This window comes from Apaloderma vittatum, unplaced genomic scaffold (assembly GCF_000703405.1).
Source record: "Apaloderma vittatum isolate BGI_N311 unplaced genomic scaffold, ASM70340v1 scaffold15507, whole genome shotgun sequence".
Lineage (NCBI taxonomy): Eukaryota > Metazoa > Chordata > Aves > Trogoniformes > Trogonidae > Apaloderma > Apaloderma vittatum.
The window spans coordinates 1-16,887 of NW_009727941.1; the positions used below are offsets into that span (position 1 = coordinate 1).

The 16,887-nt window shown below is 40.9% G+C and overlaps 1 protein-coding gene across 1 annotated transcript in view; it reads right to left on the reverse strand.

The window, feature by feature from the left end:
* Window positions 1–2,582: 2,582 nt before the first annotated feature.
* LOC104277301 (rab GTPase-activating protein 1-like) overlaps window positions 2,583–16,887 on the reverse strand; it is a 30,824-nt gene continuing 16,519 nt past the window's right edge. The window contains exons 7-15 of the mRNA XM_009873901.1: window positions 15,361–15,402; window positions 14,886–15,014; window positions 11,321–11,413; window positions 10,245–10,355; window positions 7,396–7,500; window positions 6,819–6,902; window positions 5,859–5,930; window positions 5,117–5,314; window positions 2,583–4,310 (exon numbers count right to left, since the gene is read on the reverse strand). Coding sequence (XP_009872203.1) covers window positions 4,188–4,310; window positions 5,117–5,314; window positions 5,859–5,930; window positions 6,819–6,902; window positions 7,396–7,500; window positions 10,245–10,355; window positions 11,321–11,413; window positions 14,886–15,014; window positions 15,361–15,402 — 957 coding nt within the window. The 3' untranslated portion in view covers window positions 2,583–4,187. The remainder of the gene's footprint in view (window positions 4,311–5,116; window positions 5,315–5,858; window positions 5,931–6,818; window positions 6,903–7,395; window positions 7,501–10,244; window positions 10,356–11,320; window positions 11,414–14,885; window positions 15,015–15,360; window positions 15,403–16,887) is intronic.

Sequence of the window (16,887 nt, forward strand, 5' to 3'; positions counted from 1 at the left end):
GGCGGCCTCTCCTCAACTCAGTCAACCTCGGACAATCATCTGCACGTTAAACCTCAAAGCCAGCTCAGCTCCACTCATCACACGGGACAAAACGCTTGACTTCCAGTGTTAGGCCCACGTCAGGCAGCACAGACAGTTTCTTAACAGGGGCAATCATAGTTTTCTTATATCCCTTCCTTTCCTGCCATTTCTGTACCCAGACTGCAGCTGTGTGGCCAGATTATCTTAAGAAAAAGCCCTCAGTGCAGGATTACACTTTGTCCTAATTCATTAGCATGCAGAAAATGCAGCAAAATCAAAACCTCACTCCTCAAAGTCGCTGTGGACATGGCAGCAGTAATGCTAGCAGAGGTTTTGTGTGCAGAGTCCTTCATCGCTTTTGGTAATACAGATGGAATAACACTGCACGATCAAAAAAAAAAAAAAGTTGGAGAGTAGAGGAAAATTTTAAATAGAAAGCAATCCTCACTGTGCACGCAGACACCACATTTTGGTTGTATTTTTATTTAAGAAGGACTTTTAATTGAGTTGGCTCACACCAGCTCCCGTGTTCGCTCAGGGCATGGGCTCGTGGCCACCCCCGCTGCGGCGCCGGCCCTTCGCCCAACACGGGCTGAACAACCTCCCCGGATTAAGCTCTTACGTTAGGCACCTCTGAAGTGTCTAAAGTTAGGCTGGATGAACGCAAGCCAAGCTGTTGAACAGATGGAGTGAAATCCTCCTCTTGGTAACAGGAACTTTATATCACTGCCGTGGATAAGAAGGGCAGCTAAAAAAAGTCAGGGAGGTGGTTACATAAATTTCAAGAAGGCTTACCAGCAATGCTTAAAGGTAAAACTTGCCCATAGATCCTGAATCTGCACATCCCACTGCAGACCTTGAGCAGCCAAGAAGTTCTGCAACAAAAACGCAATCGTAACACCAGACCACAGGAACTCGGTAACACAGCACAAGCACGCGAAGCATTAGGAAGCTGGAGCCTGGAGCAAGAAACTTAAATCCCAGCATCAGCAGAGTGATGCTGATCTTCACTCCAGTGCACAAAACCAGCCAGGAGGCGTACGTGATTGAACACCAGCAAATAACTAACCGTCTTATTAATGCCAGAAATGCTACGCAATACATTCATTCCTTTTCGCTTACAGGTTTGTAAAATACTTATGCTTATAGCAGCTCTGACTTAATGTCATCTTTTTTTTTTTTTACACCTTATTCATAGTCGAATACCTGCAAATTCATCTTAAGAAAGACCTGCTTCCTTGAAATACTTACGCTTATAGCAGCTCTGACTTAATGTAATCTTTTTTTTTTTTACACCTTATTCATAGTCGAATACCTGCAAATTCATCTTAAGAAAGACCTGCTTCCTTGTGTTTCACACGTAATTGTGCTTCAAAAGATGTATGTCTCGGCAGACGACCCATTCTTATTAATTAGCTCTGGATATTTTACATGGAGTCAGATGTGAAATACATTGGTAATATTTGGTTTTGGACATCAAAATCCTTCAGATAGATATCTGAAAACTGGCTATATCTGGAAACTGGCTATGAAATGTCTTGTAGAAAACGCTGTAAAGCAATTAGTTCCTCGCTCTGCATGTTCCATGTCCATGCTAAAATGGGGAAAATATGCTGCATGCAATTTTGAGGTCATGTTTATTTGGAGAGTCAAAGAGGTCTGATCAACGAAGCAACTTGTCCCTTCCCTTCAAGTACCTCATTTTTGAAGGAAAGAGGAAAGTACACTATTACACTATTTCCCAGTCCCTTTGGGAAGACAAATGGATGAAGTGCTCTGGGCTTGAGTTGTTTCTTCCTCTCCCCTGTTTACCTTCAGGCTTTTTCCAAACATTTTCATTATGGAGAAATTGCAAAGGTGAAGTAACCAGGGGATGCCCTTCTGTGAAAGACTACGCACCACCTGCTAGCGCCGTTCTCTTAAAGCAAAGGTATGGTTAGAAAAATGACAGCACGGCAACAGCCTCCTAGAGCAGGGCTGCTTTCCGAGTCACCTTTAGTCATTTTGGGGACAAAAAGTACATTTTTACCCCTTGTTATCTCTGCAGAACACACCCAGCTAGGGCAGCCAGCGCTGCACTGTGAGCCAATTAGTGGAGTCATCCAGTGGCACCGCTAAACCCTGTGCTCAGCTACGACTAGAAAATCCTAGTGAAGATGACGTGAACAACACTTGACCCCCAAGAATTTGTTACTGATGATGATAAGCAGAGCTGGCCTACGTTTATTTTGCAGATCCAAGCAGAATTTCGAGGGCCGTGGGAAAAAAATGTCCTAAATTGGACATATTTGAGAAATACTGAGTCACAAGCCTCAAGCTGCACAAGGTCATTTTTGCAGCTTCTTTTTTTTCAAAGCAAACCCTAGATTTTATTACATAAAGCAGCGTTGGCACCACTTAAGAATATGCAGTCTTTTTTAGCAAAGCCCTTTGCGGCGTGACTACAGTTTCGGTCCTAGAGAAGCTTGCAGATGCTACTGCTTCTACTTTAAGAAGAGAAGTAGTTTTATGTGGCAAAATATTTAATTCGTTTCCTGTTAAAATGAAATGAAACAACAAAGTAGTTATACAATTTTACTAGTTTATATTTCAATTCATAAAGTATACACACTGCAACTATGCTACCACAATGTCCACGCATCTAATATTGATGGAGTTACAGTATATTTTTTTGGTATTAAACAATAGAGATAATGTATGCAGTTAAGGAAAAAAGCTTGGACATAGCATGTTCTAGTCTGTAGTTACAGAGTACATTAGCTAGCATTAGTACAGTAAACAAGAAAAAGGTAGAAATACAAAATAAACCAAATATCTTTATATACAAACCAGTGCCTCTTATTGTTACCAGCTTATACTCACACTGCACACAAAATTTATCCACTGATGCAATAGATACTTCAGCATAACACAAACCATTATAAATTAAAAAAATTACAAGGTGCATAACTCCATTCTACAGCTTTCTGGTGAGAACTCAAGACAATCCAATGCGTAAGAAATCCAAGCACGTTTAGCACCTATTAGTGCAACTGCAGCGAGCGTGAAAAATGACCTACACAACCTCTGAACGTGTTACCAGGGAAGCGAGTTGGATAGCTATAGATGCTCGCAGCTACACTCACGCAGTGATTTCTGCCTCATATATATCTCAGTTTATTGTTTCTTTGTCCCATTCATACCTATGTGCAAAACTAAATCCTGGAAGCTTTCTCAGAGCTTCACAGAAGGCCTGCTACAGCCGGGTAAAACCAAACAAACACAAACAAAACAAAAAAACTGACAGAAAAACAAACGAGAAGACTCAGTTAAATGTCAGACCATCCACATAATTAGTACTTTTTAGCAGTCCTGGTGCTGGGGGTTTTAACGCCGTTGATATGTGGATCAAACAATATGACACAGAAGTGAAACGGAAATTTGCCAAGAATTCTGATTATTGTCTAGCACTTAGACAAGTCGCCCAGCCTCAGGTTGTGAATTTGTTTGGCAGCCCGTGCCAAAAAAGCCCGGATTGCATAGAATTGATTAGTAACAGAAAGAAATGCCAAACACAGAGAGATGGATGCTGCATCTACTAAAACAAAGCGGGGTTGCTCGACAGGAATGCTGAAATCATCCCCATTCATAAAGCAAAACATGTCACCTCCTACTCTCCATATCCTACCTCTGGGGAATGCTTTCTGGCACTGATGTAGTTCTTGCTAAAGTCATCTTTTTCGTTGTTTGGTTTTTTCCTTTTTCTTTTTTTTTTTTCCTTTTTTGTTTTCTTTGTTAGTGACGCTTTTCCTTTCAAATAAAATATTAAAAAAGGTTATAACTGTAAAAAAACCTATCATATGTAAACTTAACAGTTAGGGCTTGGTAAGTTCTCGTACCTAGTCTGTGAAAAGCCTCCAGCCAGACCGCAGAATGGAGTGTTTCTCTGAAGAGCTTCAATCTAGCTACATCACCTGTTAAATATCAGTAGTATGAAGATCCCATGTCTAGCAATAAAACCTTTCTTGTGTTTCCATCCTCTTTGTCACTGACCTATTGAAATCCTGACATGCTGTGTTTCTATTTTATTTACATTCTGGTCCTCTCATGTCACAGAGTTAAACATCTGGCCAAGGAAGGCAACAAAAGGTGTTGTGTTACGAAGGTGTGTTTGACAGAACTGCTTTTCAACAAGTCTCTTTTCCTTGGACTCCAGTCACTGTTTTTATAGAGCTTATTGTTCTGTTGAACCATGTTTTCTTTGCAGCTTGTACTTCATTCAATGCCAGACCCAAATGGTGCTCCAAATCCTGCAAACGGACGAGTAATTTCATTAATTTGTTATGCATTCACAGCACAAGGTTACACGAGTTAAACTTAGAAGGCTCTAGGACATCTACAATCTCTTGGCCACTTTAGAAGTCAAACGAGTCTTACATAAAATAAAAGCAGCACAGCAAGCTGATGAAGAGAAAAAAATAAAAGCTTTGAAATGCAAAACAAGACTTGTGTCATTGCCCTTAGTGATACTTTCAGCTTTCTCCAGTGCGTCCATACCCTTTAATGCTTCCCCATCTGACGAGGAGCTATTCCCACGGGAAGCGGACCTTTTACAAACTAATTTTTACCTTTCTGGGAACAAGCAGCACTGACACACCAGTTTTAGGCTCAAAGAATAATACTGTCATATTTTACACAACTACCTGAAAAACCTGCAGTGCTTTCCAATCGTGTTTTAAGAAACATGTCTAACATTTGTCACGTTACTTCTTCATTTAACATTGATTGTTGAGATAAAGAAATGCATGATTCAGTACTTTGTCAGAGCTTGGATTTCTTCCAAGAAGTTGCAGAAGATCAGTCAGAAGAACTGCACTGCAGCCAGGCAGATGTCTGGAAGTTGTAGTAGCTGGTAAATACAGTTCATGCAATTTAAATTATTTTGTCTGCATACACTAAAGTTTCAGCCCCAATGTTTGGTTAAATAACCCATGCAGGAAATAGCAGGTTACAGCTTCAACCAACAGGATCTGTTCCAATCCCTCCACAACACGCACATTTTTCTAGGAACGCAGATGTACCACACAGGCTACAAAACGAACCTCCAAGACGTTACCTGTATTTTACATTCCGCCTCCACAAGCTGCAACTTGGTCTGGGCCAGCTCAAGCTCCATTTCCCTCAGCTGGTTTTTCAGCGTTTCCTTCTCCTCATCCGTGTCCTCGTCTGAACCATCCTTGGCAGAACTAGCAACCTTCACACGGCCTTCTTTATTGAAGAACTCCCGGCAATGCTCACAGTCATCCACTTTTTGCTAAAGTAAACACCTGATTGTGAATACTTGCATCGAAGTGCTGGGGATATGATCAAAGCCTTTTCCTGCCTCTGCTCTGGAAGAGCAGCACAACACGAGAGGGACCACTAATGACTTGCAAACTCAGGAATTTCTGCAGAAGCACAGCCAACCAAGAACTCCAGCCGCCCCTAGACTGATGGGCTCTGGACAACACTGCCGTGTTTTTGGTGAAACGGTATTGCTGAGATAAAGCACGGTACTGCCTGCACGTTACTTTATGGTGAAAGACAGTCAGGGAATCCCCAGAATAAAAAGAACCCTCAAAACCATTAACAGATATTATGGCTCGGCATCAATACTGGGATGTAACCAACATAGCACTGGCGAGAGCTCACATTCTGCTCCGAGATCTCCCCTTTACAATCTTCTTTCCAGAACTGTAAGTCCCTAAGGAACTCTCTTTCAGCCACCATTTAAATAATGAAATAAATTGTGTGATTGCTGTTCTGATTTTGCTAAGAGATTTAAACATTGTAGACTCTGGGTCTATTTGGTCTCTTACCCGTATTTTCTCAATTTCAGCTTTATTCGCCGTTTGTTGCTTTTCCAGTCGCTCACTCAGCTGGGAACAAATCTGGCAAGCAAAATTACATTACTAGACTATTCATAAAAGGTAAATTTCCTCCCAAATGAATGCTAAAGCACAAATAAATGCTACAGGAATATTAACATGGGTAGTCTGAGAGCTTCTGCTCTAGCAGAGGGGTTAGACTAGATGATCTTTCAAGGTCCCTTCCAACCCCAACCATTCTGTGATTCTCAGAAATCCAGGAAAATTGGGATGCTGGAACAAGTTGTTTCATCAAACATATCTTCTACATGTTCTTCTATGGTCACAGGAAAAGGTGCAGTTTCCACAGAAATTATTAGCCCTTTGGCTTTGCTAAATGAGCCAGTAAAGGTGAGGAATAACATGGCTCTGTTTATCGCCTTTGGGATAAAAGAAGCAGGCAAGACAACCAGAGTAAAAAAAAAAACCCCAAAACCAGTTCATTCCTCAAGACCTGTGTGATGCAGACTTAAAAATATTTTTAGGATTATGGCCCCACTAAAATGATACATGAATTTGATTCCTTCCAAAGTAAAATCTTTGAAAGCAAAAAGGCATTTTTTTTATTTCTTAATTTGATTGAAGAAGGGAAGCTGGGAGAGAAGATTTTTTTGGAACGAGGTGAACCTTTGATACACGAGAGCCCATCAGAACAATCTCAGGCTGTAACCGAGGCTGCAGTGATCGATGACCTACAAATACCTACATTAGGGGCAAACAGAACTGACCACCAAACATGAGGATCTCAGCAAAAGAAAATGCAAAACCAACCACAGGCTTCCTATTTAAAACAGGTAAAGTGACTCTCCAAATGCATGGCACAGAGTACACCAATTTCCAGAAATCTCTTAAAGTATCTGAGAAGGTCTTGCAATTTGATAGCAAATCCCATCCTCATGAAGTTGTACTTACCTGTTTGTAGTCACCAATAATAGAGCTGTTCTTTCTGATCTCTGACTCTGCCTTATCTAGTTCTCTACGACACATTTCCTTCAGCTGCAGAAAAAAATAAAAGTAAAGAGTTTATATACTTGTACAGTATGAAAAATAAGCAGGTGGTATTTCCTCCTTCTCCTTAACCTCATCGCTATATAATACCCGGGGCAGCAATGGTCTAGCTAAGCTCCATGCAGACAAGGAAGAGCTGGGTTTTGGTGGCCATCATTGTTAAAAAGACTGACTCGCTAAGAGAATAAAGTATTAAAAAACAGAAGTCCTGACAGCTGAAGTCCTGTACTGCCTCTCTGTGCAGCAATCTCTGGTACAGTCTGTGCCTTTGTGATTTCGAGTTAAAAATTCACTACCCTGTGAAGCACCTGGCAGGCAAGGGAAGAATCCTGCTTTGCTGACGTCCTTTACACTACAGAAGAGAGACAAACATGACTTAGAACATTAAGCCCTTCCCACACTTGTCACTTTTTTTCCCTCCCCCCAAAAAAATAAATTCTGTACTGCACAGAAATGTGAAAATGACAGAAATGCCCCTAACCTGAGCTGATTCTTCTTCCAGGCGCCTCTTTTCTTCTTCTGCATCAATCAGCTTCTGTTTGGTCATTAGCAGTTCCTTATTCAGAGCATCTGCCTTCTCCTCTGCCTGGAACACAGCGCGGAGCACAGCACTGAGCAGAGGCTTTCCTGCTGTGCCGATGCCGCTGGGCAGCCACGGGCACGGGCTCCAGCAGGACACAGCCAAGCTTGTCGTCTCTTCATTCTTATTAATAAGAGTCTGATCATTGTTACTCAGAACAATAAAACTCTATTCTGAAATCTGTTTCTCTATAAATCCACTATCTGCAACGGCAAAACAGCATCTGAATTATCAAAGTATACTACTACATCACTCCAAAACTCCTCCTTGTTCTCAATGGTTAGTAGGGATTGCTCCAAAGAAATCCAGTAATGAAAGTAAATTTTGGTTTTTTCATCCAGGCTGGAAGCTGACCAGTACATTTTAAGGACAACAAAAGGCACAAAACAGCTCATGTCATGCAAAATTGATAAATACCTGTGATCTGGCTTGCAAACATTCAACCTTGCAGTGAAAACAGAATTAATGGAAAATGCCCCTTGAACATGAAAAACCCCAGAACTCTGACACCTACCACTGGATGGGATACGTCTTTATTATGTCGCCCAGAAAACATTGCTTGAAAAAAACTTATCTGCCAAAGCAAACGTAGGAGTCAGACCCCTCTTTCCTTTCCTCCTTAAAGAGAGGTCCCACCAGAAACCATGCAACCTTTTTTTTACTGCACTTTTTTAGAAATAAAGATGTATTGATCAAAAAATCTCGGGTTCTTCATAAACTGCTAAAACCCCCCCTCTGCAAAGTTAAGACAGTTTTCCCTGTCTCATACACAGCAACGCAGTACCTCCCAATAGGTGTACGAATTCTACATAAAAATAGATCAATAACTCAACTGATACATCAAATCTTCAGAAAGCAGCTGCACCAATTCCCTTCAAAGGAAGAAAATCAAAAAGTGAATTTTAGTCCCTTAAAGTCCTGCTGATCCTTTAAAACAGATGGCAAAGGCAAAGAGAACGTCTTTTCATTATACCTGGTTTTTAAGCTGTTTTAAAGTTAAAGACGACTGGCATGTGGGAGTCCAACAACAGTAGAAAAATGAAGCCTATTTTGTGGTCTAGTGCAAAGGATATTAAGGAAGTTCTTGTATTTCTAAATGCTTTGCTTTGATCTTTTAGGTTGCAAATTTCAGACATGCCATGAAAGTATTAGAAAAGGTGCGTTAAACAATGTCCTTTGGTACTTTCCTTTCAGGACATCTGGCTAGCAGAATGAAACTCAGCATTTCAAGTTCCAATTAGAAAAATTAATGAGGGTCCTAACGGAGGATCAGATCTACCCATCTCCTCCTGGGGGATAACCCAAATGCTGCCAACATCCTTTACCGCCTTTGAGGGCATGACTATTATATAGCCAATGAGGTATCTCAAAGATTTTGCTTAATTTTGCTCCTCGCACAGCTCTCCATTTGAAAGAACCAAAGCAGAAGCGTAACTGTGTCTCACACGGGCTAAAGCAGCCACAAACAAGAGTTAACAGCTGATACAAAAAGCTTCCTCAGTACATTTTTTGCCGGAGTCCACCCCCCGAAGGCAGCCGCTGGGCAGTCTGCAGAGCCTTCTCTGAGCTGTCTTTTTTTTTTTAGTGCAAAAGCACAGGCACCAGCAGTGACCATACCGATGCACTGTGAAAACCCTGCTTCTAGAACATACTTCTACAATTCACAGATTTTAACACGAAGGAGCAGTCGATGTAATAAACCTGAAAGTCATAAACCAAACAACGTTCACGCATTAGCATCAACATTTCCTATGAATATTTTTCCAGCAGCGAGCTTCCAGGAGACCGTGGGAAACCTTAAATTCTCTGAAGCAGATAAGCTGAAACATTTTGAAGCCTGTCAACTCCTGCACTGTATGATTTTTAAAAGACATTTTCCTTTGAGATTTTAGAAATGCATTTATCTTGGTACAGAACAAGAATGGCAAAACATGAGCACTCGAACTCTTCCCCTCATCTCCCCAAGCAGTTAAACTAATTGCATTCTAGCCTGCCGCGTGCACTACAAACACCAGTCTCTTTCTGTCTTTGCACATCCTGTAAAAGAAAAGCATTTCCTAATAAAATCTCCTGAGTGTGAGTATGTAAAAAAGGGAATGGGACATGAAGCTTAACAAAAATAATCCTATAAAACAAAGCAAACTCAATGTTTTCTCCCGAGAGTTCTACCGATATGGGTAACAACTCTGGATGACGAGTTCTTATGGGCAGATTTCAACAAGCCAAATGGAAACCACAATAACATTTTCAGAGCTGCCTAAGGTACCTGAGAATCTGATTCCACTGAGAGCCAGACAGACTCAGACTCTCAGGTTTATTAAGCACTTTGCAAGAGCCTGTCTGCGGTGAAATCTTATTCATAAGAATACCAGTTGAAGGAAAACAGAATACAGCATCTGTGTTATTATCTCCGTGACAATTCAAAGACTTGACTTAGCTCCTGCCAGACTTTCTTTTAATATACACGGAGAAGAAAGCAACTACTCAAGCACAGGCTCAGAACCTCTCCTCGCCCTCAAATTACTCTGAATGCTTTTCAGAGTAATTAGTATTTCAGTGACTGGTCTTGTTTCCAGCAGACCGCTGACACAGGCCTATATATCATCAGTCTGCAATAAGGACATGGAAGAAAGAATCCTATCCCACCCAAACACAAAATACTCTCTGTATCAACTTCTCCAACGAGAGGAGTAATGAGGAATGAGCCCTAGTACCTTGTCTCCACTAGACAGCCTAAAGACATGTCTTACATTGTCTAAATCTTTTCGCAGAGCTATCTTGCTGGTCACCAACTCGTGTGCGAGATCATCATTTTCTTGCTCAAGCCTCATGTTTGCTTCTTGCAGGCGCCGGTTCTCGCGCTGTGGAAAACAAAACAAAAGAAATCAAGAAAAACGTCTTCCCAGGTGTTTGCTTATAAATCACAAAGTTTACTGTGACTAAGCACAAACTCTGTATCTTAAGTGTACAAAGACAACTCTACCTGCATGAAAACAAACCTAGCTAGCCATACTGTAAATATAAAGTAAATAAAATATTAGCCTTGAGAAGAAACCACATATAAGTAACTTGCTCAGCTATTTCTTGTTGAGCTACAGAAACGGTTTTTTAAGACTGCAATAGTAGGGGTATCGTTCTGCCATCAATACCTTGTCAGGAGGTTCCTACAAGTACTGATTTTCTTGGCTCAAAATAGAATTTGCATGGTGGAAACAGGCAAGAGAGGAGGATCCTGGGAAAATCACTCTTATCTTCTCCCTCTTGTTACAACTCCGAGCACACAAACAGGTATTAAGGAAAGTTTACATAAAGCTCTTCAGATTAAAATACGTACATTTATGTATGTATGTCTATGTTACTGTGTTATGTATATGCATAAATATTTTTACATATAAAATTCATTCCCATATTATATTTATTTGACAAATAAAATATTTATAAAATACGTCAGTATACATAATTCATATTAAGGAGAGGAGCGAAGGCAGGATTAGAATCAACGGAAGGCAGAGTTACCATCAGCTGGGCATCTTCTTTCTGTTCATGGCTTTTGGTGCGATCGATATGGTGCACAAGCACTAGAAACGGGCTCTAGTGAAGCAGTTTTATAAGCCCAAATATAAATTCATACTATTCCTTTTGTCATTGTGAAGCTGGGCTCACAACAACCCCTTCCTGCTTAACACCGCCCATAAAGAGATTCACTTTTTCCTCTGGTTTATCCAAATTATTCACAACATAAAAACAACTCAAAGAAAAAGGAGTCGAAACAGGAACCTCCTGCAAGTACTATGTGTTCAGTCAGGCCGGAGCAGGTAAGCGTTACCTCAAATCTTTCTATCGGATCCTCCTGTTGAGCTTGCTGCTCTCTCATGGTGTGATACTCCTTCTCATATTTCTTCAGCTTCTTCTGGCTAATCTAAATTAAAGCAGCCCATTAGTTCCTGCCCAGAACATCAATAAAAGAACACAATTCACAAAGGGTTCTGGTATAAGCTTTAGGCAACTCCTGCCTTCTATAAAACACAGCTCATATCTTCACTCAGTTTTGAGTATCAAACCCTTAAAGACGGTTAAAAATTCTATTCCACTTTTATCCTTTTGTGGAACACGGAAAACTTTTTGAAAGGCACCCACAGGAGCATCCTGCCCGAGTTTCCTTGGTGCTGTGCAGTTATTTGATGCTGCAAACACTGTGCTGGCTTAGCGTAACAGACTGCCCCGAAACCCACAAGACGTGTTTACTTTTTGAACTAGCACGATGCTGAGCTTTTTCCAGATGCTTTTTCAGCCGTAACATTTATCGTCACGCAGAAGCGTTTGGTTTACATGAGACTGCAAACGCCGAAAGGGCAAGTGCAGGCTCAGCTGACATTTCTGCTAGTGTCACTCAAGCTCAGCAGAAAACAGCCCAGCCCAGAGGTGCCGAAGTGTCTCAGCAAGCAGCAGCAACCCGGCCGCAAGGACACTCTGTCCCCTGCTGCTCCAGGATTCAGAAGGCTGGAATTCCGTCCTCGGCTCTGACAGACCCACAGCACTACAAAACTGACTCTCTCGGGGTCCCCGTTTCCCCTTTTGTGAGAAGGGAGAGAAAGGTGCTGTGAAATTCAGTATTTTGTGCGCAGTGTTCAAGCCCTACAGGGACAGAGAAGGCAAGAGAACCTGTAACGGATCCCGACCAGCATCTCTCCTGGGGTCACCTGCCAGCCGGGCCATACGTTACAGTGCTTCAGCCACACAGACCACGCCAAGACCACTGCAAGCGTTTCACATGCAAGTTAACATGCGTCTACATTGAATTTCTATTATTAAAAGTTGCTGCTGAGCCTTTATTATTATTTCAGTAAACTAAATAAATTAAAAAACTACGGCTATGTTTTCCTCTTTAAAAAAGCCTTGTCTGAGAAACATGTTAAACAAATTTTACATGCATAAATGACAGGCAGAATGGAAAACATGTTTAGTGTCTCTTATCTCTGGTTTTATCATTAACAATCATACTTGAAATAACTGTAGAAAACTGGTAGCTAGGCTCCCTCTAGCGAGAGCTGCACAGAAACATCTCACCGTACTTGAGCTGACTTTTTTTTGGAGATGCCAGCCCATTTGTCTGGAGTCGGTCCAGCCCCATCACAACTGCAGAAGTTATTCTTACTAAGCACGCCAGACAAACACCCGGAGCATTAACCCTTTGCTGACAATGAAGCCAGTCACTTTCGTAAATTATTTCACTGCTCTGCCTCTGCCCAGTTCATTGGGTCTCACACACCACATCTCGAGCTGTGTAAAGGTCAGATCTTGAGACGCAAGGCATCCGGCAACATGAGAAGGAAGGAAGGCAAGCACACACTTGTATTTTCACCTTCTATTTTTCCAAGTGCATTAAACCAGTTTTGCCTTTGGATACCGCTACTGAGGTGATCCTAAGAAGATCTGCTATTGTCACGGATTCCATACACCAGAGCCTGAGAGGGGACTGTGCCCTGGGGAGGTCAGGAAGCCTTTGGGGTTGGTGGCAACAGAAAGCAGACATGAACACTTAAGTACCACCACAGTTTTTCAGGAGCACAGGAGGCAGCAGCAACCCAGTTAACATTTGACAGCAACATTGAGGAGTGACTTGAAGAATCTAGAGTTGTCTCAAGCTGATCATTTACTGACCTCCTTTCCAGCAGAATGCTGCTGTAATCACAATGCCTTACCCAGGCTACTTCTCCCTTCCTATAAATGATTTATTTTGACATCAGGCCCTTTTCTGCTCAAAAACACTTCCAGATACAGAGCCGGAGATTTCTGCTGACAGCAAAGGACTTCTATTTTAGGTTAAAGAAAGCAATTATGTGCAGTGCTCCCATCAGGGGCAACACACATGGACGTGATACAGAAGCGTTCAGCATCTTTAAAGAGCCCGGCAGCGCAGCCTGTACTTTCTCCACAACCTCCATTTAATCCTCCCGAAAAAAGACAGCCCTCAAGGAAGCGGCGGACAGCCTTCCGCAGGGCTCAGAGAAAGCTGTTTGCTTTAATGATGTCCCACAGCAGGGGGAACGCAGGGAATTTTAGCAGAGCAGCAAGAGGAACAAGTTTTTCGGAAACACAAAAGGCAAACGCACTCGTTACACACAGCCTTAACCAGACGCACGTGCAGCGTCTAATCTGTGGCTGATGTTAAACAATTGGAGAGCTATTCTGATTATTCGGTAATTCCTACACTAGTTTCATGTAAGCTGTGTGGAATCCTGTAAGCATACTGCTGCTGCATCAGGAGTGCAAGACTCCTTGAACGTGAATGTACTCAGGCAGTTGCATACTTACACTACAAAGAATTCCTCTCACGAGTTTTAAGGGAAAGGGATATTTTAACCGTATCAGCGTAGTTAACTAAAACTTAATCTACATGAAACTCTAAAGAAAGAATATAGCTTCCTTAAAATATACTAAATAAATTATCAGTGTTCCATTTTAGAATTCAATCGTTACATTTATAAAGAACCAATAACTTCCAATTGTAACTTTTTTTTTTTTGAAATTTCACTTTGAAGGCTTATGCCACAGTGCCCATATAAAGCTTTAGTTACAATATTTACTGATGAGGAAAGCAATTGACTTTCAGCTGTGAGGTAATGCAATATTTGCTATATATAACTAAAGTCTGTATATAGAAGGCCAGAACTTTTATTTCATATAACTATATTTAAGAAACTGGGCTTAGCAGACAATTGAAATCTAAAAATCTCCCCCAACTGCTTATATCCCCCCACCATAAAACAACGACAAATCAAAACCTCACACAGGGAACACATAAGCCTCAAGGTCATTTCACTAGGCTTGTAAGAAATTTTAAATGCCGAATCATACTCCTTCCTTCCCCTAGAAGATCTGTAAATCCATCAAGGCATTTCTAATGAGCTCCCCACTGCAGTACATAAACATCGTCTGTACCCACAACTGAAACTGCCATCTTCGGGCTAAAACACAACAGTCTGTTTCTGCGTTATTTACTCTGTTTTAAACAAAACCTCCCTGCTACCTCTCCGTGAAAGACACTACCTCATGTGCAGCTACTACCAGAAAAAGAGTTCATCAAAGAACTGCAAAGATGTCTGCAGCGACTTCATACCAGTGCCATTAGTCATTTGTTTTTCTTTTTTTTAAGTAGTCTGATTCTCAGCAGCGCTGAACACTGCTTTCTGAAAGCCAGTCTGGTTTTGAGTTCTCCAGGTGGACTCACACCTCTCCGACAATCTTGGGGGTTTCACTGTAAAGCTTCTGCCCTGCATCTGCATTGGGACAAGCGGGTTGCAGCGCTACATGTGGAGACAGAAGCTGTACCTGTTAAGGATGTGCTTGGCAGCTGCTGTCACCACCTTAGTTGCTATCACCTCACTCACCTTCATATTACACGCTAATTCCATCAACTTTTTTGCATTTTCTTCTGAACGGTATCTCTTGGGTAGCTGTACACGGAAGAATTTTAAAGCCCCTTCAAAGTCAGTCAGTAACAAATCATCCTTGGTAGTCTAGGGACAAGGAAAGATAAAACAGTAATTGCAAAGCACATTTTGTACAATTCCTGAATTCCCAGAGACAATACAGCAACAGCAGTTTTGGAAAGCACCAAGAACGTAACTACTTCTTAACCTCCTGCAAATACTGTTTGTTTCTATTTCTGCAACCTTCTATTTTTCCCCACCACCCCACCCCTAAAAGCACTGTGCTCTGCAGGGCATGCCAGACAACGGCACATGGAATACAGGAAGTTTTTAGCTTTTCAAAAAAAAGCAAAATGTTTTTGTAACAGGAATCTTCAATTTTTACAGGGGGCAAAGTGATGCATAAACCACAGTGTTAACATTGTATACTCACTTTTAACAATCCCAGTGCAACATTAAAGATAACACTTATTCCCTGGAGAGAAAAAAAACAGCAAAATTAGTTAATTTATCCATATTTGCAAGCCCAGCTATTAATTTATTTGGTGCATTCTGTTGTTTATCTACTTTCTGTGAAAAGGAGAACCAGGATACGAGCGTAACGAGGTGCAGTATTAAATCCAAGGCCCAGAGAATGACTTTGCAAACCATCAGGGAAAGTATCTGTACTGGACAGACATTACAGATAGCAAAACAATGTTTCGACACAGGTTTCGCCACCTCCTTAGTAGTTTGCAACTCTTAAATGATGAGGATGCTGTTGTGTACTTTAATTTTTAATGACTAATTGGTCAAGTCAATTTAATTTTCATATGGCAACTTCTGAAAACACTGGATTCAAATGCAGCAATAATAGACATCAATATATTAACTTCTGGTACTAACAAAAATGGGATAATTCATATAATGGAAAAAAAGTGACTCACTTTAGGGTAGAGTCTTACATCATCTACTTTACCGCTCTTTTACTTATATTATCCAATTCAATACAAACAGTTCCTATTGTCAGGAGCAGTACCAGGCAGGGGCACTGCCTTTGACAATCAAGACACGTTGATCATCTTATTTCAAGATTCTGTCTTTAATTTTTCCTACTAAATTATTCTTTTATTAATACTTTAAAATGATAAAAACAAACCCCTTAAAACGTCACTATGAACACATTTACTATTTATGAATTGAAAATGTGTTTCTAAACAAACAGATCTGATTTTCTCGATGCCATCTGTTGCTTTCTATTACGTTGGCACATGGACAGAGCGAGCAGCAGACAGATACAGAGAGAGGGTAAAAACATCGACCAAGAGATCTGTGAATGCTGAAACCCTTTGGGAAAGGAACTGCAGACAAACTGCCACTTCACAGGAACAACTGCAGATCCACAGAACCGGTGCAAAAATGTTAGCCAGCGAGTACAAAAGCAAATCATCAAGTAACTCGGGAATGCTTCAGTACAAAAGCAATTTGCTCACTTCTGTTAATAAGCTCTGACTCAAATTACACCACTTACCAGCATGGTACCGAATACACTGCTCTAAACATGATTACACACCAAATCTCCATGTAAAGCATTTAGCTCTCTAAATATATGCTGCAAAGTATAAAGAGACTTCAAGTTTCCAGGAGAAAGAGCTCTAACTCGTTAGACTACCAGCATGAGAGTTAGCTGGGCAATTTTATAAGCAATGGCCTCCATGCAATAATATTCTAGAAACAAAATAAGTTATTATTGCATATAATACAATTTAACAATAGAGGAATCCACGTATTTGTAAATTAACTCACAGCCCATGAGCACTGTACAGAATCTCACACAGATTTAACAGTGTTACAAGAAAAAATCTCTTAAATAGATATTGACTCCTGGTTTATAATCTTTAAAATGCTGGGAATTTTTTCATTGCAGAAACTTAACACTATTACATAAAGATAATTATCACATGCCTAGCTCTGAAAGAAC